Here is a 22,706-nt window from a genome sequence, read left to right as displayed (position 1 = left end):
ACATCATGGGACCTCCCTGGTAGTGCAGTGGTTAAGAATCCGCCTGCCATTGCAGGGGACGTGGGTTTGAGCCCTGGTCCGGGATGATCCCACATGCCGCAGAGCAACTAAGCCCATGCGCCACAATTACTGAGCCTGCGTTCTAGAGCCTGCGAGCCGCAACTACTGGGCCCGCATGCCACAACTACTGAAGCCCGCGCACCTAGAGCCCATGCTCCGCAACAAAGAGAAGCCACCACAATGAGAAGCCCGTGCACCGCAACGAAGAGTAGCCCCTGCTCGCCGCAACTAGAGAAGGCCTGCATGCAGCAACGAAGACCCAACGTAGCAAAAAAATAATACATTAAATAAATTATTTTAAAAAAGAATAAAATAAAAAAGTTTCCATCAATTAAAAAAAATGGTCCACATCAACAAAATTAAAAATATAAAATAAAAGTTGCTTTTAGAATTTGGAATCAGCCAAGAGCAAGTGAGGCTCTAACAAAGAGATATGGAGGCACATTGGAGAACTTCTCAAAGTTGTAGTGAAAAGGCAAACCCAGCATCTTGTTCTTAACCTACTATTCTGTGTACCCTCAGCATATGATAGATGGGACCAGTGTGCTTGTCTCTGTAGTTCCTGGAAAAGAGGTGTTTTAGTACAGTGTGTGGTCTCTGGAAGGGTCAACATTCTGAATTTAGGAGGCAGGCAGTTCTACTCTGAGCCCTAGACAGATGATAAAAACCTTCCCATATTCATTATCAGGTACTACAGTTGCTCATGGGGGCTGTTGGAGGCATGTTTGCTCACTGCATGACATATAAGAATGTCTATGTTTATAAAGAAGATTGGCTGGTACTGAGACACTCAGTGGGTTTTCTTACATTCTGTGTAAACTTTCTTCATTTTTCCCTAGGACTTACTAATAAACGAGAAAGAATTTCCTTGTGTTGATTGGAATATTGATATCTGTTAGAGTAGAAAACATTTCAGGGGTATCATCTTTTTTTCCTCCTGGGAGAAGCCTTCTTTTTGCTATTAAATTTTCACTTAATTGTTGACTTGGGCCTTATAGACCCATAATAACAAAACAGTTATGTAGGTATAATGGAAAGTCTGCAGACATTTACATTTTCCTAGATTTTGATTACCATTTCCTCAAATTCTTTTTTTTTTCCCCCTTGATTGTAACATCAGAAGAGATCCGAATTGAGAAGAGGGTAAGGGCAGAGATTGTTTCCTACTGAAGAAATCTGTGTGAAGATTTCTCAGCTGGATAAATGATTGGAAAAATCTGTTTCCCTTGCCTCCTGCCAAGCTCCAAACTGTGTTTTCATAATAAATAAATGGAGTGCTTAGATTTTAAGTTATTCTTGTAGACATGGAAAAGTAAGCCATTCTTTCATTAAAATCAAAATATGTATTGCTTGCAAGACTCCCATAGGCAACTTCCAGGACAGGGTAACTATACCCAGATCAGCCCTTCTATCATAAATGACTGGAAAACTGCACAAAATATAAGAAACTGTTTGCAGACATTGAAAAACAGGCAGTAGGGGACTATGAGCCCTGAGAGAAGGGCAACAAATGAGCTGAGACCTACTATCACTTCAGCTTTCTTCCAGGGTTTCCCAAGGAGAGCATAGCACTCTCACTGACCTGGGAGACACAGATCAGAGTTGGGGGAACTGAAATTCAGCAACTGAAATTAGCAAAATTAAGTATGGAGAGGAGGGAGCTATACTGAGAATGAGCTCTAGAAAGATGCCTTTTAATCTTCTGTTGTATACTAAGCTGTGTGTGCCTCTTGTGGGATCTCACGAGTCTGGTCAAAGAACAACTACTGGGGAGCTATAAACTAAAGTTCTGGCCAAAACTCTAGCTCATAGCTCCCCAGTAGTTGAAGCATCCAGGACATTTACTAGTAACTCTGGAAAGGCCGTATCTTAGGAGCAAGGCTAAACTAGCCCTAGATTAAAGACTGCCTTAATTCTTTTTTTTTATATATAAATTTATTTATTTACTTTTGGCTGTGTTGGGTCTTCGTTTCTGCACGAGGGCTTTCTCTAGTTGCGACGATCGGGGGCCACTCTTCATCACAGTGCGCGGGCCTCTCACTGTCACGGCCTCTCTTGTTGCGGAGCACAGGCTCCAGACGCGCAGGCTCAGTAGTTGTGGCTCACAGGCCTAGTTGCTCCGCGGCATGTGGGATCTTCCCAGACCAGGGCTCAAACCCGTGTCCCCTGCATTGGCAGGCAGATTCTCAACCACTGCACCACCAGGGAAGCCCAAGACTGCCTTAATTCTTAATAAAGTTTTAAACGGAGTCTTGAAAGGATCAAACTGATCCACATGTAAATTAACTGACTGCCAGAACAAAGCCCAATATTATCTAAAAGATGATGACAAAATGCAAACGTCCCGCACTCTAACGTTCATAGTGTCCAACTTTCAATAAAAAATTATGAGACATGGAAAGAAGCAGGAAAAAATGTGTCCTGTAACCAGGAGAAAAATCAGTCAATAGAAGCAGAGTCAGAAATGGCAGGGATGATAGAATTGGCAGATAAGTACTTAAAAGTTCGTATTATAAATATGTTCAAAGACTTAATAACTCAAAAAGAAGAGAAATGGAAACTTTAAAAAGAACCAAATGAAAATTCTAGAGCTAAGAAATACAGTACCTGAATCAAAAAATTCACTGATGGGAGCAAATCAGGAAGATTAGGAAAAAAGGTCAGAGTGTTAGTTATCTATTACCACATGACAAATTGTCCCAAAATTCAGTGTCTTAAAACAACAAAAACACTTACTTTCTTACAGTTTTGTGGGTCAGGAATCCAGCACAGCTTAGCTGGGTCCTCTAGCACAGGGTCTCTCACCAGGCTGCAGTCAAACTGTCAGCCAGAGCCACAATCATCTCAAGGTTCAATAGGGGCAGGATCTGCTTCCAAGCTCACTGAGTAGTTACTATCAGAGTTCATTTCTTTGTGAACACCATCCATTCCTTGCCACATGGGCCTCTCCATAGGAAAGCTCACAAAATGGCAGCTGGCTTCATCAAAATAACCAGGAGCAGGAAAGTACTAGGAAGGAAGAAGTCACAGTCTTTTATAACCTAATCTCAGAAATACATCCCAACACTTTTGCTGTACTTTACTCATCGGAAGTAAGTCACTAGGTCTAGCCCACAAACAAGACAAGGCGATTACACAAGGCTGTGAAAAGCAGGAGGTGGGATCATTGAAAGCCATTTCAGAATCTGCCTATTGCAATCAATGAACTTTAAGATGAGACAATAGAAAATATTCAAAGTGAAGCACAGAGAGAGAGAGAAAAAAATGGATGAAAAGAACAAAGCCTGTGGAATAATGGCAAGTGTTCTGACATATTCGTAGTTGGAGTCTCAGGGATGGTAGAGAAAACTGTTCCAGATTTGATTAAAAATACCAATCTACCAATATTGGAAGTCCAAAGAAGGCCAAACAGGATAAATACAGAGAAAACCACATCAAGGCACATCATAATCAAATTGCAGAAAACCAATGATAAAGAGAAAAATCTTATAAGCAGCCAGAGAAACCAAGATAAGAATTATTGCTGACTTCTCACCAGAAATAATGCAATCCAGAAGACAATGGAGTGACATCTCTTGCTAAAGAAAAATCTTGTCAATCTAGAAGTCTATATTTAGTGAAAATATCCTTCAGAAATGAAGGTGAAATGAAGACATTTCCAGACATTCAAAAAATAAAAGAATTTGTTGCCATTAAACCTTTACTGTAAGAAATATTGAAGGCTGGAGGGGAAAAAAAATACCAGATAGAAACCCAGATCTACACAAAGAAATCAAGAGTACTCAAAATGTCACCATTAGCAACTATACAGAATGAACAAAGAAAAAGGAAATAAGTTAGACCTCTTTGAGTGGGGATAGACAAACTCTGGCCCATAGGCTAAATCCAGCCCACCACCTATTTTTGTATGGCCTGTGCACTAAGAATAGTTTTTAACATGTGAATATTTGCAATTGATTTGATGATATGGAACATTAACTTTGAACTCCATTTAAGTGAAATGTTATCCACCCCCCCACCAAAAAAAATAACGTCCTTCTGAGAAGTAGCCTGTAGTAACCCCAGAAAATACATTTGATTATTATATTTTGAATTTTGTCAATTAAAAAACGTGGAAATTCTTTTTCTCTTGTTACATAAGTATCTATAAAATATCCTTAATTTTGCCTCTTGGCTCTCTTAGCCTGTCTGAAAAAGTTTGTTTGTCTTGGAGAGTGAGAGCAAAAAGACAAGGGAATCTACCATGTGCCAGGCAGTGTCCCAAGTGCTTTATATGCACTACTTAATTCTTGAAACAACCCTCTGAGGTTTATATACATTTATTGTAGAAGTCTCAGATTGTTGATTTTTATCCTAGGATTACTTAATCTTAGCAACAACTCTGTGAGACAGATATTATTCCCATTTTATAAATGAGGAAACGGGGGCTCAGAGAAGTTATGTAACTTGCCTAAAGTTATATATAAATGGTAACAGAGGTTTATATTCTTCCCTCTGCCACTGACACAAAGCCAAGTCAATTAAACTTCTGTGCTTTTTGGATGGAAGAGTATCCCTAGCCCCAACTCAGTCTATGAAGTCTTATTTCTCAACAAATTTTAACCATGCTTCGTTATCTGGTTTCTCTTCCTAAAGGATATTAAATGCAGAAAAATAGAAGGTGGAAAAAGAATTACAGAACTTAATAATAAAGAGAGTAGGAAGTTAAAACTGACAAGAGTTGACCAAAAATGAAACAAAACAAAAACTGTTAAAAATCAGTCCAAGAACTCAAAAAGCACAGTAGTATGGTAATATGGAACTTATTATTATTATATTATGGAACTTAATATTTAGTGGTGATATGTAGAGCCTTTTGCAACTCTGAAGAAATCATGATATTCAGTACTTATAAAGATGGACATGATAACATGGTATTTATTTTCCTTATACTCTAATACAGGAGGAAAATTTATAATATGGACTTTTTAAAAATTTATGTTATTTATTTATTTTTTTAATTTATTTTTGGCTGCGTTCGGTCTTCGTTGCTGTGCGCGGGCTCTCTCCAGCTGCAGCGAGCGGGGGCTACTCTTCGTTGCGGAGCGTGGGCTTCTCATTGCTGTGGCTTCTCTCGTTGCGGAGCACGGGCTCTAGGCGTGCGGGCTACAGTAGTTGTGGCACGCGGGCCCAGTAGTTGTGGCTTGCGGGCTCTAGAGCACAGGCTCAGTAGCTATGGTGCACGGGCTTAGTTGCTCCGTGACATGTGAGATCTTCCTGGACCAGGGCTCGAACCCGTGTCCCCTGAAATGGCAGCCGGATTCCTAACCACTGCGCCACCAGGGAAGCCCTATAATATGGAATTTTTATGCTTAAAGTGGAAAAGGTTGTTTGTTTTTGTTTATTTGTTTGTATGGTTTTTGCCCAAAAGTCACCCTAGCTCTCTGCTCTAAGGATTGGATAGGTTTTATGTAATTTAGCTCCCAAGAGAACTTGCAAATTCAAGGTTATTACAAACTGAGGACAGAATTTCCAGATACAGAATTTGTTTCTTGCTTCTCTACCTCTCTAAAAGCTAAAGAATAAAACTCAACAAATACTTGGTTACTGAGATGCCATATGATATTTTGTTAGAACAACTTAACATGAATTGAAGCATCAAAAGACCCCATAAATATTGCTCTTAATTCATTTCCTGACGTACACAGAAGCACATCTGCTGCATACGAGGGTAGAATACTTGTCTCTCAAGGAAAAGCACTTGTCTAATTGTGTGAGTTGCAAGCTGAACTAACCGTTTATTTCATGGAACACCATTTCTACTTGAAAGAAAACTGACAAACTGTAGTTATTCAAGCCTAACTATTTAGCATACATTTTCTTGAAAATAAAGGAAATGAGCCTGTCACTTCAAGGAAAATAAGTTATTATTTGATGCCAATGATGAAATTCAAGCTTTGACATGAAAATTAGAATTTTGGAAAATTTGTATCCATCACTGTGAGCTTCTCATTGCTTAAAGACTTTTCTGGGGACTTCCCTGGTAGTGCAGTGGTTAAGAATCTGCCTGCCAATGCAGGGGACAGGGGTTCAATCCCTGGTCTGGGGAGATCCCACATGCCGCGGAGCAACTAAGCCTGTGCGCCACAACTACTGAGCCTGCGCTCTAGGGCCCGCAAGCCACAGCTACTGAAGCCCACACGCCTAGAGCCCATGCTCTGCAACAAGAGAAGCCACCTCAATGAGAAGCTCACGCACCACGACGAAGAGTAGCCCCCGCTCGCTGCAACTAGAGAAAGCCCACGCGCAGCAACAAAAACCCAGCACAGCCAAAAATAAATAAATAAAATAAATTTATTTTAAAGAAAGACTTCTGAAGAGATCCTTGGTGATATTAATGAATGAGATATTTTTTGATATTGTATAATGAAATGTGTCAACATTTGGAAGACCTGCATAACTCAGTGAACCAATATTTTCCACACTACTGCATGATGTTACAAAATCATACAAGAGTAAAAGATTCATTCAAAGTGCAAGACAGACCAATGGATTTTAATGTACCAGAATATGAAACTTTATTCATGTGGTTTTAGATTCCACATTGCAGCTGATCTTTAAGAAGATACCATTTATGAAGTTTGGTATAATATCAAAGAATATTTGCAAAGAAGAATATTAAAATATGCCTCCCGGGGAATTCCCTGGTGCTCCAGTGGTTAAGACTCTGCACTTCCACTGCAGGGAGCACAGGTTCGATCCCTGGTCAGGGAACTAAGATCCCACGTGCCACGTGGCATGGCCAAAAATATAAATTAAAAATTTTTTTAAATATGCCATGCTTTCCCAAAAACATATCTGTGTGAGACTGACTTTTCTTCATATGCTTCAAGCAAAACAATCACAACAAATCAAATGCAGAAGTGGAGAGTATAATCCAGCTGTGTTCTGTTAAACCAAGTATTTTACAATTTTCAAAAATATGAAGTAATGCTAGGCTTCTCATTAAACCTTTATTGTTTGAGGAAACATAAGGGTTTTGCCATTTAAAAATATATGATCTGCGTTAACTTGTAATGAGTTTATTTTTTTTAATGATTTAATAGTTTTTTTTTTAATAACAGTGATATCTGTTTCTCTCTTCTTACTTTCTTTTTATTTATTTATTTTTGGCTGCGTTGGGTCTTCATTGCTGTGCGCAGGCTTTCTCTAGTTGTGGCGAACGGGGGCTACTCTTCGTTGCAGTGTGCAGGCTTCTCTTGTTGCAAAGCACGGGCTCTAGGTGTGCGGGCTTCAGTAGTTGTGGCACATGGGCTCAGTAGTTGTGGCTCGCGGGCTCCAGAGTGCAGACTCAGTAGTTGTGGCACACCGGCTTAGTTGCTCCACGGCATGTGGGATCTTCCCAGATCAGGGCTCAAACCCGTGTCCCCTGCCTTAGCAGGCGGATTCTTAACCACTGTGCCACCAGGGAAGTCCGATTTAATAGTTTTTACACTTCTCAGTTTTAATTTCTAATATAATAAATATTGATAGATATAATCCACATGAACAAAAGCTTTTGGGGCTCCTCAGTAATGTTTAAAACTGTAAGGGGATTCTGAGACCAAGAAGTTTGACAACTGCTGATTTAGGGTCTTGAAAATCATCTAAAAAGCTTGGACTTTATTCTGAAGACAATAGGAAAAGAAACAGTGTAGAGTTTTAAGTAGGAGAGTGATATGACCAGATGTGTGTTACAAAAGGATGACTCCTCTCGGTAGATGTTTGGATCTGAAGAAGACATGACCAAAAGTAGGAAAACCAAGAAGAGGCAACAGACGGTCAGGACCTCGATAAGGGCTGTGGTCACAGGATGGGAAGGGATGGAAGATGAATATATGAAAACTATTTAGGGGACCAAATGCTTGGAACTTGGTGAGTAGTGAAGCCTCCAGTTGGGCTAACAGACCTGTTGATGTAAGGGGAAATGTAGAATTCAGTTCTGGATGTGCAACACTGCAGGCCGTCTGAAGGTGGCAGCTGTACTCACTGGTTGGCTCTGAAGGTCTGGAGAAAGGTCCGAGCCAGATATCTGCTTCGGGATCATCAATATCTGGGTAGTAGTTAAAACCTAAGGGGCAAACCTGACAGAGGAGAAATGGAGTTAAAAAGAGATGAGGGTCAAGGACAGGACACCGGGGAAGACCATTATTTAAGAGAAAGATAAAGGACATATAAGAAACAGATTGACTGGAGAAGTCAGTTGAAAAATCTGTTAACTGTGGCTTCATGGGAAGAGAGGACTTCAGAAGTATCAGATACAGCTGAGAAGCCAAGCAAAATAAAAGCCGAGACGTATCTACTGGATCTCTCAACGTAGAGGTCGTGGTGACCTTAGCAAGAGTGTTTTCAGTAAATTAGAGGAAGGAGGGAAATCACATTGCCATGGGAGTTTTTATAATCAGAGAGCTTTAATTATGTTTATAGGAAGGAGCCAAAGGGGGGGAGGGGGTGAATGACACAGGCAAAAGTGTAAGTGGATCAGACTCTGTCCCTGCTCCAGAGGTCAAAGAGGTCATTACAGTTACTGGGGCCTCTGCCACCATCGGGGCGCTCAAGAAGGAGCACCAGCCTTTGCCAGTTGAATTACATTGAACTGAAGCTCCTACAGGCGGCTGGGAATGCTGCTCACAGCGGAGACCAGACCCAGAGGGGGTTTTCAGCCCAGAGACCAAAGCATCCCAGGCCATCCATTTCCCACTGCAATGAAGAGTAGCCCCCGCTCGCTGCAACTAGAGAAAGCCCGCGCACAGCAACAAAGACCCAATACAGCCAAAAATAAATAATAAATGAAATAAATAAATAAAAGTTATTTTAAAAAAAGGGAAATCCAATGAGAGCTCTCCACCCACTTCCAAGCCAGAGGGACCAGAAAAGATCAGACCCTGGAAACCTATTTTTTTAGAAGTATCCATGCCTGATGTAAAGGAATTCAGAAGGAATCCAAATACTCAGAGATGTTCTTCATAGGCTTATCTATAATACTGGCAATTTTATTAGTAACTTAAATGCCCAGCGGAAAGATAGTAGCATGAACTGAACCGTGGCACACAGGTACTTGTTGGAATAAAATACAGCTGTTGAAAAAGATGGTTGTGGAGACTATGTAGCAACAAGGAAAAGGCTATGGTAAAATGTTAACAACAAAAATTCTCCGCAAATTTTACTATACAATCTGATTACAGCTGTGTGAAAACAGACATGTGAGAATGACTAGAAAAGAGACCATGGATGTCATTGTGCCAGGATGTTGGTATTATGGGGGTGGAGTGTGGAAGTTTCTCCTCTGTCTTCTAAATTTCTAGTAATTTTTAAATATATTTTATAATTTTTTAATTGAAAAGGAAAACCAAAAAAAACAAGTTTATTTTTGGCTTTCCTGGCAAGTGGGACACCTGGGGGGTTTTAGACAAAGGTGGGCCTCAGGCTCAGTTTGGAAGTCCCAGCTCTGACCAGTCATTGCCAAACACAGTCGGTGCCTGCAGGTCGTTTAGAAGGGAGCCTCTTTTCAAACAACAACCTCTGTTCCATTTGCAGTGGAAATCTGGGAGCACTTCTTTTAGCAGCAATGTATGCGCTGCTGGCCCTCTGCTTAAGCTGTCCCATCTTGTGATAATAGCAGCTTTTTCTGAATGACCACTCCCCTCAGTTGACCAGAAGACCCTGTTTTTTCAGCACAGCCTCTGATTTAAGTTAAAACTCATAATGCAGATGATAAATTACAGCACGAAAGCTCAAAAGTCTCCGCTTCTGACACCTGTACTGATAATTAGTTTCTGTTCAGTGTTACATTCCATCTTCTCTGTCTTCTCTGTTTGGAGAAAAAATACATAAATGTAAATACATTTTTACATATCCAGACTTCCATTTCAATATTCAGAAGCAGATGTATAGTTTCAGTGCCCTGAGCAAATCTGGATATGTGACTGGGGCTTAGATGCCACATTTTATACCCCATTATATTGCATTTTATTCCTACAGCTCTAAAGCAAGTCTGCTCAAAGAAGGCCCAATTAAAAACCAAATCGTCAGAACAATGAGGATATTATCGTCAAACATCAGTTCCATCACAGTTGTAAGAATGATGGCCACCACCCATTGAGCCCCCGCTGTATCCAAGTGCCATGTGAGATGCCTGATGGATGCTGTCTCCTCTCGGGCAAACCTTGGCCCCTGGAGGGACAGTGCCTCCGACGGTCCCGCCACTAGAACACAGCAGAACTGGATTTCTTCCCAAGTCTCTGACTAGCACTCACACTTTCCCCCTCTGCATCCCAGGCTTTTGTTATGCCTCAATTTCCAAACAGAATTTAACAACCCAAACTAAATAATTTGGACTAATTGCAATATTAGACTTTGTATTTTCTTTTAAATCATACTGATACACAGGCTTACCTCAGAGACATTGCAGGTTCGGTTCCAGACCACCACAGTAAAGCAAGTCACAAATTTTTTGGTTTCCCAATGCATGTAAAAGTTATATTTACACTATACTGTAGTCTGTTAAATGTACAATAACATTATGTCTAAAAAAATAATTTACAAACCTTAATTTAAAAATACTTTATTGCTGAAAAATGCTAACCATCATCTGACAGTGCAAGGTTGCCACAGACCTTCAATTTGTAAAAAATGCAGTATCTGCGAACCACAATAAATGAAAGCACCATAAAACAAGGCATGCCTAGATCATTTTTCTCAACTGGTATTTTTACAAAGACAGTTTACCCCTATGGCTTACTCATTCTCTATGAAAGGTGCCGATGTTCTTTGAGTTTCCAAGGGTAACCTGCCCACCTCTGATTCCCTCTAACACCCCAGGACAGATGCCCTGATGGGCTGCAGCTGAGGAGGACATTTGACCCCTCTTCCTCCTTTACCTGAGGTGAGCCTAGAGATGCCCGAGGCTGATAAAGGTTTGATAACAGAGTTTTCTCACTTTGTGTTCCTATTCTGTTCAGCTTGTGTTGAAATGCCAGTGATTTCTTCCCAGACACCTCTGGTGGAAATTTACCACATAGCATAAACTACTCATGTTTATTGATAGATCCATTTCCAGAAAGAGATCAATTAACTTGTTACACTTTAATGTATGGGCTTTGGATTAGGTGAAATTATACAAGTGTGATTTCTGCTTATTAACTATTCTATTATAAAAGAATTCCCAAGTCCTGCCACTGTTACCTTCTCTATAGTTCTCAAGTCAATCCCTTTCTCAGCATCCTTTTTACTCCTGTCTAGCTCAAAACTGAATATGCTTCTACCTGGATGACTGTGGCAGCTGGTCCCCCTGCCTCCAGGCCCTGGCGAGCCAGGGTGAATGCCCAAAAGCCCAATTTGACCATTTACTTCACTGCCCAGCTTAACACTCCACTAGTGGCTCCCTCAGCTGTTGAATCCAGTGTTCCCAGCCCTTTAGTCTGCCCTGTGTTACAGCACCTCCTGCCTGTCCACTGTTGGTGAACCTGTCTGCTTGGAGCTCTGGCTCGGAGGCGTGCTGCCTCTTGCCCCTGTGTGTGTGTCCACGCTCTGTCCTCGCCCTGTTGCATCCTTCTCCACCCCACCTTTACCCAGCTGACCCCCTTCCTCCTCTAAGGCTGCTCAGTCAGGCATCAGCTTCTCCAGGAAGCTGTCTCTGATGGCCGTTCCGCCACCAGGCCAGCCGCCTCCCCTGGGGCCTCCACAGCATCTCCCTGAGGTCACCTTCTTCGTCATGCTCATCATACTTGTCTCTCAGTGTTCCTGGTGTTCATTCCTCTGGCCACCCAGCAAAACAGGGACCCCTGGAGCCAGGGGAAAAGCCTCACAGTAAAAACTTCTCGGAGCGCCTTGGCCCCATGCTCCGTGGCTCTAAGTTAGCTAGAGCTCTCCCTCCGAAGTCCTCCCACAGAGCAGGAAGCGGCCATCTGCTGTAGCTGTCCCACCACACCGCACCCGGTTATTAGCTGTATGGTAGTCTCTCTGTGGCTCTGTAGTAGTTGCAAAAGGGCCGAGCTGTTGAATCCTAATACAGGTTCTCCAGGTGGTATTCTGTCTCCTCTTCCCTCAGTGATGTGAGCGCTCTCACTGGAAAGCACAGATAAGTCAGAGGCTTCAGTGAGACGGTCAGGGCTGGAACTCTCCATCACTCTGACTTGCTTCCCTCTTCCTTGGGGGTCTGGCAGGAGTGCTGGGGACAGGCAAAGGCCACACAGCCTCTTAGCTCCGCACAGTACACGGGGGGTAGTGTCTGTAGTCACCTGACCCAAATAGGCAGCCGTTCCAGACACTCAGTGTGGGATGATTAGTTTGTTTTTGTCCTATGATTGGTGTGCAGATGAACCACAGGCCTCCCCTCCGTGAGCCCGTACCATCCAAGGGGATGGTGTGGAGGCTTCCTTCCAGAGGCTCCCAGGCCCCTGCAGATGGCATGTCACGTGTGCCATGTGTAGATTTGGCTCTTCCTAAAGAGTGCAGGACAGGTTTTTAATGGTGTCCCAGTTGTTCAGGCGAAACATGCTCTAGTATCTTGAGGTTTTGGTTTTGTTTTGCCAGTGACGAGCGGGAGCAGGTGGTATAGACAGTCCGTGAGATCACTTATCAGAGTGGTCACTGAACCCCGAAGCTTCGGGTCCACAGACCTCCCTAACACCTTCTGGTCCTTTTTAGCTGCAGGCACTGGTGTTGGTGTCTGTGTCTGTCATGGCCAGGTGTCAGCAGGAAGGCCTCCTGGAGGGGGTGTCTCTGTTTGTCCTTCACAGCCCTGTGACCTTCATAGACGGCTCTGCTTGGTCACAGCATGGCCAACAGAGAGATCTGCATTGTTCTTCCACACAGTGATATCACCATCAAGACTCTGACATTCTGAGCTGAATCCTGTAAAGATAAAAGAATACACACATACACTCACGTCCATACTTACAGATACATCCATTCATGTGAGATTCACTTCTCAGAAACAAGTAATTTATATATTCACAGAATGATTAGCTTTCAGCTAAGAATTCTAACATTTTAGTACCCCGATTTAGAATCAGGCTAAATTTGTCAAGTGACGGAAAGCAAGGTTTTTCAGAAATTATTAGCTAATTTTTTCAATATTGAATTTATAGTCACAAAAAGTATATCATAATGATGTTTCCAGGATAAAATACCAGCAGCTTAACTTTTCTGGCCACAAACGTACAGCATATATCAGTTTATTTTTGAAGATCTTAAGAATTAGCTACTGTAAATAAAGTTTCCAAGAAGATTTCTCCGGGAAAGAGGTGAACTTACAGTAATATGGGTGATATGTTATTAATTAATAACTATGACCAGCCGCTGCTTCAATTAAAAGGACAACGGATGAGAAGGCCTAAGAGAAAGGATGTGCTGAATTTTAATCTCACAAGCGCTGAAGTCTGCAGAAAAGACGAGGAGTTGTTTCTGAGGCTGGTAGGAGGAAGCCTCTGGGTGAGAGATGTCACCAGCTGCTGCTTGGTCTGGGAGTGTTTACTGAGCTCTGACTACACGTCTCTCTGGAGCAGTGCTCCTTTGGTTGCCAGTAATGGAAACCAACTTCAAAATAGCTTAAGGAGAAAGAGGACTTTCTTGGAGGTCCACAGGGGTCTCCCAGAACCCAAGGACGGCATGAGCTGATAGGCCAGGGAGAGCGTCACATGGGAGTGAGGACGGCGGGCACCTATGTCTCCGCTTAGAGGAGGGAATCTGATTGGCATGTTTGGCCCAAAGGACAGGCACAGGGGGTGCGGACGCGGCTGCAGGTGGCGTGATACGGTAAGCAGGTTTCTTTGACGGGCTGAGCACTGTGTGGGAGGCCACATGAGAAGCGTGCCTAGAAATGTATCCCACGGAGGTGCCAGTTGAGCTAGAGTACCCAGCATTGGCTGATCTTTTGGAGACAGGATAATGAGAGGGGACATCCCAAGCATGGGCAGGTGGGTATGTGCAATGCCCTGGGCTGGCATGTGGCATCTGAGGGTGGTGAAGTGAGGCGAGGCTAGACCAGGAAGCAGTCCCAGAATGACAAGGTTGCCCTGAAGGTGGTAGGAAAGGGTTACGGAAGCATTTGGGTCCGGGGGTGGTGTGTGTGTTCAGGGGGTCAGACCCCCTGAGTCAGTCTGCTCTTTGAGGTGCCAGCTTTCCATGGCAGCCTTTAGAGCAGCCTGTCCACGCCCCCCGCCGCCCCCAGTCCACCCCTCCTTAAGGGGTGGAAATGGCCGGAGGCCCTGGGCGCAGCTTCCACGCGGGATCACATGACCAGGACTCCCCCTCCCAGCAGGAGCCGGGCTATGGAGAACCTCGTAATAGCATGACTATCGGCCTTCCTCCTTCCTGTTGCTCATTTATTTGACTTTAAGCACAGTTATTTTTAGAGTAATAATTTGGAGTTAATTGGCCTTCTGCCTTAAAAAATACCGCCTTTTCCATGCAATTATTATGTAGAAATAGTTCCGTAGAGCTTTCCTAATCTGGCGTCCCTGGAACACCCTCCAGAGTGGAATGGGACCTAAGTGGCCGTTTGATCTGTTTTTTACTGACTGCTCTCTCCCCACCTGTGATGAGAAGGTGAACGACTCCTGGGAAGAGCTGCAGCCCTGCAGCCTCCACTTGCTCTCGGCTGGAACTGAAATGACAAGGGGAGAGGAGAATATGGGGGGCCTCCCCCAAGGTAACCCACCAGAGCCCCCTCAACCCTGCCTTTTCTCTCTCCCTCTAGGTCACGCGATATTTAAACTCACGTATCTAAGCAATCACGACTATAAACACCTCTACTTTGAATCTGACGCTGCTACCGTCAATGAAATCGTGCTCAAGGTGAGTGTTCCTTCTCGGCCCAGACCCGGAGTATGCAGGACCGGCTCCGCCCCAGCACTGCACGAGGCTCTCGGGCCGGTTTTGCAGGGTCACTGCACTGCCTACGGGTCACCCGGCTGGTGAGCACCCAGGCCTGGGCCACACCGCAGGTCAGCTGCTCTGCACCTGCTTCAGCCAGCCAGGACCCCCTTCAGCTTCCTCCCAGTCCCCCGATAATCCTGCTTCTTCGTGTGTTTATTCCTTCTTTTTTACGTACCATTTATCTCCCTCCAACCCCACTCAGGAGCTCCTTGAGGTTCCTGGAACAGACTCTGAGGAAATTATTGTTATTGTTTGAAGACACCTTAAAGTAATCATGATAATTAACCTGTTGTAAACATACCCGGCTTGATGCTAGAATTGTCTGTTACCATATCTCAACAGTGCTCACGGAGCACCTTCTGTGTGCCAGGCTAGTACTCAGGATACTGCAGTGACAGACCCAGTCCCTGCCCTCAGCGAGCTTGTCCTCTTTCAGAGGAGACAGACGTTAAGAAAATTACAGAGAGGGACTTCACTGGTGGCGCAGTGGTTAAGAATCCACCTGCCAATGCAGGGGACACGGGTTTGAGCCCTGGTCCAGGAAGATCCCACATGCCGCGGAGCAACTCAGCCTGTGCACCACAACTACTGAGCCTGCACTCTAGAGCCCGCGAGCCACAACTACTGAGCCTGAGTGCCACAACTACTGAAGCCCACGCACCTAGAGCCCGTGCTCTGCAACAAGAGAAGCCACTGCAATGAGAAGCCCATGCACCACAATGAAGAGTAGCCCCTGCTCGCCACAACTAGAGAGAAAGCCTGCACACAGCAACAAAGACCCAACGCAGCCAATAAATAAATAAATAAATAAATATTTTAAAAAGACTGTTAAATAAGTCACAAGATGCCCCATGGGTGTGTAAAGAGTAAACTGACTTGGTACAGGGGGTAGGGAGGCAGGGAGAGCTGAGCCCTGAAGGATGGATGGAAAAGCACACATTTTACCAGGTGAGGAGAGAGAAAAGACATATCACAGAGAGAGCAGCCTGTGACGGGGCAGAGAAGCAGGGTGAGTGTGGTGTGGCTGGGAGGTTGCACCCAAGCCTGTGTGTCTGGAGCAGAGAGGTTGCAGGGGCCAAGCCACACAGAATCTTGCAAAGTGGGGTTGGACTGAGAAAAGCTCCCGTGGGGTCTCGTTGGTTCAGGAAATATGGGTCAGGGCCCGAGATTCTGTGTCTCTAAGAAGCTCTCAGGTGCTGCCCAGGATGCCGTCTGTGTACCACACTCTGAGTAGCCCTGGACTAGTGATTTTCAGACTCTTCCAAACTGAGAATCCTTTCTCTGAGCCAAATCTTATGTAGAATGACCAGACAGAGAAAACAGAACTGCTTTGGCAGAACAGGGCTTAGAGCCAGAGGGGGCTCCTCCACCCCTGGTTGTGTGTGACTCTGACCAGTCACATCACCTCCCTGGGCCTCAGTTTCTCCTCCTGTAAAATGGGGATCATGGTACCTACCCTGCCCTACCCCACCATAAGGCTAATATTAGCTGCTAGAGCAAATATTAAATGGTACGGTGAAGCTACCTAAGTGATTATTCGTTCTCTTCTTAAGAGTAGATGTCGTCAAGTAATAGTAATAAAAGTACTAAGATATACTGAGGGGTCACAAAGTGCAGGACCTGGGCCAGGCACTTTACCTGTCCTGTCTCAAGGAACCTTCACACCTCTATGATGTAGTGAAATACAGTCATTCCCATTTTCTAGATGAAAACTGAGGCTCAGGAAAAAAGTAACTTAGCCAGGGTTGTGACAGGCAGAACCAGAACTTGACCCAGGTTTGGCGGATTCCAGAACTTATGCTCCCAGGTGTGCACAGACTTAAGGAGCTGAACAGGAGATTTCGATGAAATGGAATTGTTTCACAGAAACATTTTGAGGCAAAGTCCTCATGGCTTCAAAAGATTTTCAAAAGTAGTAGATGAGAATTAAAAGAATGAAGCTGCTAGGAGGACAGTTTAGAGCCGAGACAGAGTAGCATGACCAGTTGGATGGAAAGCAGAGGGTTCATAGACCACCCCGGATTGGAGCCCCTCGGAACAGGCAGGGGACAGTGCCCGCCTGGAGTGCCTGAAAGCAGCGAGCTAGGAGTTACCTGCCAGCGCATCCCCCGACGGCCCAGGGAGCACGTGCCGCACTCGGGGGCCAGGTGGAGAAATATTCCATTACCCCGTCAGGGCTGGCCTTTTTTTAATTATTATTTATTTATTTATTTATTTATTTTTGGCTGCATTGGGTCTTCGTTGCTGCCTGCGGGCTTTCTCTAGTTGCAGCAAGCGGGGGCTACTCTTCGTTGCAGTGTGCGAGCTTCTCATTGCGGTGGCTTCTCTTGCTGCAGAGCATGGGCTCTAGGCTTGCGGGCTTCAGTAGTTGTGACACGCAGGCTCAGTAGTTGTGGCGCACGAGCTTGCTCCACAGCATGTGGCATCTTCCCAGACCAGGGCTCGAACCCATGTCCCCTGCATTGGCAGGCGGATTCTTAACCACTGTGCCACCAGGGAAGTCCTGGCCTTTTTTTTTGTAGCCAGCATTAAAATATTCAAGACTTAAGAAGGATTCTAGTAAAATTATAATCCTGTGTTTGACATCAAAATAATTTTCACAACAGCAGATTGATGACAGAAACACAGGTTTATGACTTCAGTGCAAGACTGTGGAAGAACAAGTGCAGAGAAATCATTTTCCAGGACCAAATGCTCCCTCGAAGCAGATGCTTTTCTGCAAAATCCCCAAGGCCTATCACCTTCCCTAAAATGTCTGTTTTCATATGAAAATGCTTGTAGAAATATTACATCATGCACAAGACTCCAGGAGAAGTCCCAGCCTGATTTATTTAGAGAGCTAATGATCGCGATCCTGATGGAAGATTAAATTTCACGTTTCCGATCTCTGATTTTTAAAGCAGTTTAAATACTTAGCCCGATCTGCCATTCCCAATGTCTTCGTGGGGCTTTGCACCAACACCAAGTGACTGAGGCCCCACTTGGTAGAAATGTTGCCATTAGAGGTTCTTCTCAGGTCGGTCTTAGACGCAAGTAATACATGTGGTGGTTCTAGGATTGAGTTTCACATAAAATAAGAGCTTTAGACTGAAACTGAAAGGAGGAAATAAGGACCAGAGGCTAATGTCAAAGAAACTATTACAAGCAGGCAACTCTCCATCAAGTTATTTTTATCTCGTTGTGTTTTTCCCCATAGGACCCATTTATTGAGCGCCAACTGTATACAAGACATTTTATGTACATTATCTCATTTCATCTTCGCAACTGCCCTGCCCAGTGTAGACATTATTATCCCCACTTTATAGACGAGGAGAAAGAGGCCCAAGGCCACAGAGCACATACGGGTGGAGCCTCATCCCGAACCAAGCTGAGGAGTCCCAGACCTGCCCCTTCCCACCCGAGATGGGATTGAGCTAAGCCCTGTGTGGTCCCTCATTCTGCAGGCTTCGAGGTGAATCTCAGAGGAATCGTTGGTCTCTTCAAACTGGGTTCTTCTCGTGATCGAGTGATGGAGGCTGTGACTTTATTGACCATGAAAACTCCCTATATTTTTATGCCTTAAGCTGTAAAATGCATTGAAAGTGAAACACTCTATAGTGCATAAAATTGTGCAAGTTTTAAGCCACAGCATATTAACCAGCTAATGGCAGACCAAAGGGCGTTTTTATCTTCTGATTATTACATTAATCTTCCATTAAAATTATCTATGTGATTATCACAAAGCACTGAAGATAATAAATTTAGGAAATAGTTGGCCTGTTGAGGATCATTTTAAAATGCTTTTGTCAAGTTACATGTGCCAAATATACACTGAAAACAGTAGATTGGTTGAGTGTGCAAACAATCGAACCCAAAGATTGCTCTTATTAAGAATGATAAACCTCTTCTTTCCATGCATTGTCTCTAGTGTCCCAAATCGTCACCCGGCCCTGCAGGCCTCATGATTTATTGCTCTCAGCTGGTAACTTGGCGAGGCAGTGGGCCGAGTGCGTCAAGCCTTCTGTACTCACACACCAGCCTTTAACGCCTGCTGCCGGCGACTATCGGAGCAGAAAGTCTGGAGGGGACACCGTGGCAGAGCCCCAGCCCCACGCGAGGCGAGGCATCCGCACCGCCTCCCCGGAGCACCTCGGTTCTTTCTCAGTCCGCAGAGGCCTCTCCCGCTCCGGGAGCGGGACACGTGGTCCTCAGAGTACAATCAACAGAGGGGGCGGCTCGTTTCTCTAGCCAGGAATATTCAGGGTTCTAGTCATAACTTTTAGATATTTGAGGTTGAAGAGAAACAGTGTTTGTTCTCAGAAAGGCCCAGCCAGAGGGCAGCTGGGGCAGTGAAAGGAGCCGGGTCTGAGGGGGTGAGGGGGTGGGGGCCTCTGAGGAGGCCCGGGGCCTGGAGAGCTGGTCCAGGTCCTGGCGCGTACTCTTTCTAGCTTTGTGACCTCGAGTAAATGACGTTATCATTCCTGTGCCTCAGTTTTCTCCTCTGTACAATGGGGATAACAATGGCAGCCATCTCCTAAGGCTGTTGTGAGGGTTAAATGACTCAATCCTTGAAAAGCACTCGGAACGCTGCTGCTGCTGCCACCGCCACCACCACCCAGCCAGGGGCTCATCCTCGCACCAGGTGCGGGTCTGATCACGGCACTGCTGCCCTTCCCTGGCTCCTCCCTGCCTCACCTTGACTGGCCCCTAAGCTTCTGCAGTTCATGGACACCCCCTTGCCGTGTTCCACTGCTGTGCCTTGATGCATGCTGATTCTCCCCACCCCTTGTATACCCCAAACTCCTATTTGTCTCTCAAAACCCATCTCATTCATCCCCTCCACAAGCCTTCCCTGCCCCACATGTCCCCGATAGTTACTCTCCCCATTCCTTTCTGCTCCTTCTGTATCTGTTGTCACACTTGTTCTGTTGGACACTCACTAGGCCGTGAGGTCCGTGGGACAGGGACCAAGTCTTAATTTTCCCTCTGCCCCTTGAACCAAACACGGGGTGAGGCTCAGATAAGGCAGGTGCTCAGTGCCAAAGGTGACGGTGACAGTGACCATTCAGCATGGGGGTCTGAAAAGAGCCCAAAAGAACCAGGTGGGAGCAGCAACGTGGAGACCTGGGAGGCAGCTGGCTGTGCATCCTGCACAGAGTTCCCACGGCACCTTTCCCGGCTTTGACCCTGACCTCTCGGTGATCCGGGCAGCTTGGGCCTCTTCTCTGAGCCTCACTTTCCTTTTTTATCAAATGAGCCGTAGCTAGTGGGGTGCTTGTGAGCATTAACATACCCCAGTTGGAACCTCTGTACCTGCTGGTGGGAGGCTGAACACAGAGCCTTGGTTTAGTTTGGTTTTCATCCCTGTGACGACCTTGTCTTTCAGACGAGGGAAGAGGGGGCTCAGAGGAGTTATGTGCGAGCCCAGGGCTGCACGGCAGGCCGGGGGCAGAACCAGGAAGCCCGGTACACAGGCTTCTGGGAGGGACCACGGGCTCTGGAATCAGAAAAGCTCCACCACTGGCTGAAAGGCCTATACCAGCCTCGTGTCTTCTCCAGGCGTGTTTTCCCGTTGTGCAGTGGGCTCCGGTCCCAGCCTGCGGGGTTGCCGTGGTGACTGGACGCCATGCACAGGGGAACACTGGGCCCGGAGGGCGCCCAGCCCGGGGCAGGGCCTTCCCTTGCTCATCCCAGGCGAGCAGAGCGGCTGGCAAGTGACTGGGCCGTGTCGTCTTGCTTTCTAGGTTAACTACATCCTGGAATCACGAGCGAGCACTGCCCGGGCTGACTATTTTGCTCAGAAACAAAGAAAACTGAACAGACGTACAAGCTTCAGCTTCCAGAAGGAAAAGAAATCAGGGCAACAATGACACCGGCCTCCCGCTTCAATCTGTTGCCATAGTTCAGAGCCTGCCTGCCAGGGCCAGGTGACCCTAGAGCCCACCCTGTGTCCTGCAGTCCTCGGGGAGGCCAGCCCCTGCCTCACGAGGACAGGGCTGCTGGGCTCTTGGGGAAGGGGGGGCACCCCCTAGAACAGAGCTGGGGACGTTGCCACGGGACCGAACCCTGAGTGGTAATGGCTTTGATTAGCAGTGCCCGGGGCCGGACAACACCGAGAGGAGCCACAAGCTGCCCAGCCACCTTCACTGCCTGACGGCCCCGCCCGAAGATGTACATAGCCATGCCCAGACATGTCCTTGCAACTTGATCAAATTTCTTAAACGAAGAACAAAAATGTACGGTTCTTTTTTTTTTCTTCCTTTTAATAAACTCTTTATCATGGTTGGTATGATGGACCATTCTTTGGGGGCAGAGGATTGATTATGTCGTTCTCTTTAAAATCTGTTCCCATATTGAACAGGCAGATTGGAAAAGCTACGGCTCGATTTTTCAGAAGAAATGTTTAGGATTTAGCCAATAGTTTTAACTATGCCATTTGTTTAAATGAGTGCATTGCTTTGAGGATAGTATCTTACTAAAGTTAGGAAGGGGACCGAGTGATGTGTGTCCAAGGCTGCGGCATTTTCCCCTTCAGAAGCCTCCTCTTCTCGACTCATCCCAGCACCTCTGCTTTCAGGAAGGCAGGACTGCATGTAAAGCTCGGGGCTCGGGGAAGTGGGGGTCACACTGAGCTCCCAGCCGGAAGTGGTCTCTTCTGTTTCCTAAATAACAAGTCTAAGTTTCAGCTGACAGTTGGACCCGCATGTGGATTTTTCCTGGACTCGGAAGAGTCTCTGCAGTGCTATCTCGGAGGGGCCTCGGCTCCCTTTCTCCTCTCCTCACAGTGCCTGCCCCCTGGTCTGAGCAGGAAGGAAATGGCGGGGCGGGAGGAGCTGCTGCCAGGGGTCCAGCTCCCAGGGGGTGGGGGGCAAGGAATCAGGTATCTGCTGACACCACCCCTCTGGCCACACCTGATGCCTCTGTGGTCCTCGCCAGCCTCTCCAGGGTCCCTCCCAGGGTGACGTCCTTTCGCACTGGCCCTGGCCAAGATGGCGGACTGAGGTTTCATTGAGGACCTGCATTTCAAGGTTTTTTAAATCATTGTACAGGAAGCGACGTGGCTGAAACAGCCTCTCACAGTTGAGGGTCCGTTTGCACAGAGGCACCTAATGAATTCCTCTTTCATTCTGATCTTTGTTCAGCCAACAGAAGCACCCTTTTCTAATGTCTTCCATTCCTACCCACCCCAGAAACAAAAGAAATATTATTTGTAGCTTGCTATCTGTATTTGAATTTTTAGCAATTTTATATTTAGATATCTTTGAAAAATGTAAATGACTAATTTGGTCATTAAATCTTGTGACATATTCAATATTAAAATAAAAATCATAAGCACCTTCTTTTACGTATTTCTTTGAATTCTTGAAGTCTTGTGCACATACTGCTGAGGGCGGTGACCGCCATGAATCGCTCTGGGCGGTGACGCTTGCTGGCAGTTGATGCGGTGCCGAGCGGCTCTGAAATGTACCGTGGGCCTCCTTTAATACTGAGCAAGACAGGATGACCCTTTTCACTCAAGGGTGACTTTGAAATCATCACTTCCTTCAGTTACAAAATCAACACCACTCTCATATCCTGAAACAGCACATGTGCAATTTACATGAAACACACACTAGAAGGAATAACTTAAGGGGAGCACTAACCACTGTCCAGGTCCACCAAATATCGAGACTGTTTAAATTCAGTTTTTCCTTGGCCCCTCCCACACCCAATACCTGGATTTTAAGGTAAGACTGTGAGCACCTCTCACCTGTCTCCCCAGGGCCCAG

At 45.6% G+C, this 22,706-nt stretch overlaps 1 protein-coding gene across 3 annotated transcripts in view; it reads left to right on the top strand.

Annotated features, from left to right (window-relative positions):
• Positions 1–21,222, top strand: part of MAPKAP1 (MAPK associated protein 1) — a 239,942-nt gene extending 218,720 nt beyond the window's left edge. For all 3 annotated transcript variants that reach the window (XM_057548443.1, XM_057548445.1, XM_057548444.1), the window contains 2 exons: positions 14,780–14,877; positions 20,682–21,222. In XM_057548443.1, coding sequence (XP_057404426.1) covers positions 14,780–14,877; positions 20,682–20,807 — 224 coding nt within the window. In that variant the 3' untranslated portion in view covers positions 20,808–21,222. The remainder of the gene's footprint in view (positions 1–14,779; positions 14,878–20,681) is intronic.
• Positions 21,223–22,706: the final 1,484 nt, after the last annotated feature.

The sequence above is a fragment of the Balaenoptera acutorostrata genome, chromosome 6, assembly GCF_949987535.1.
Source record: "Balaenoptera acutorostrata chromosome 6, mBalAcu1.1, whole genome shotgun sequence".
Classification (NCBI taxonomy): domain Eukaryota; kingdom Metazoa; phylum Chordata; class Mammalia; order Artiodactyla; family Balaenopteridae; genus Balaenoptera; species Balaenoptera acutorostrata.
This window is presented reverse-complemented; position numbering and strand designations above follow the sequence as displayed.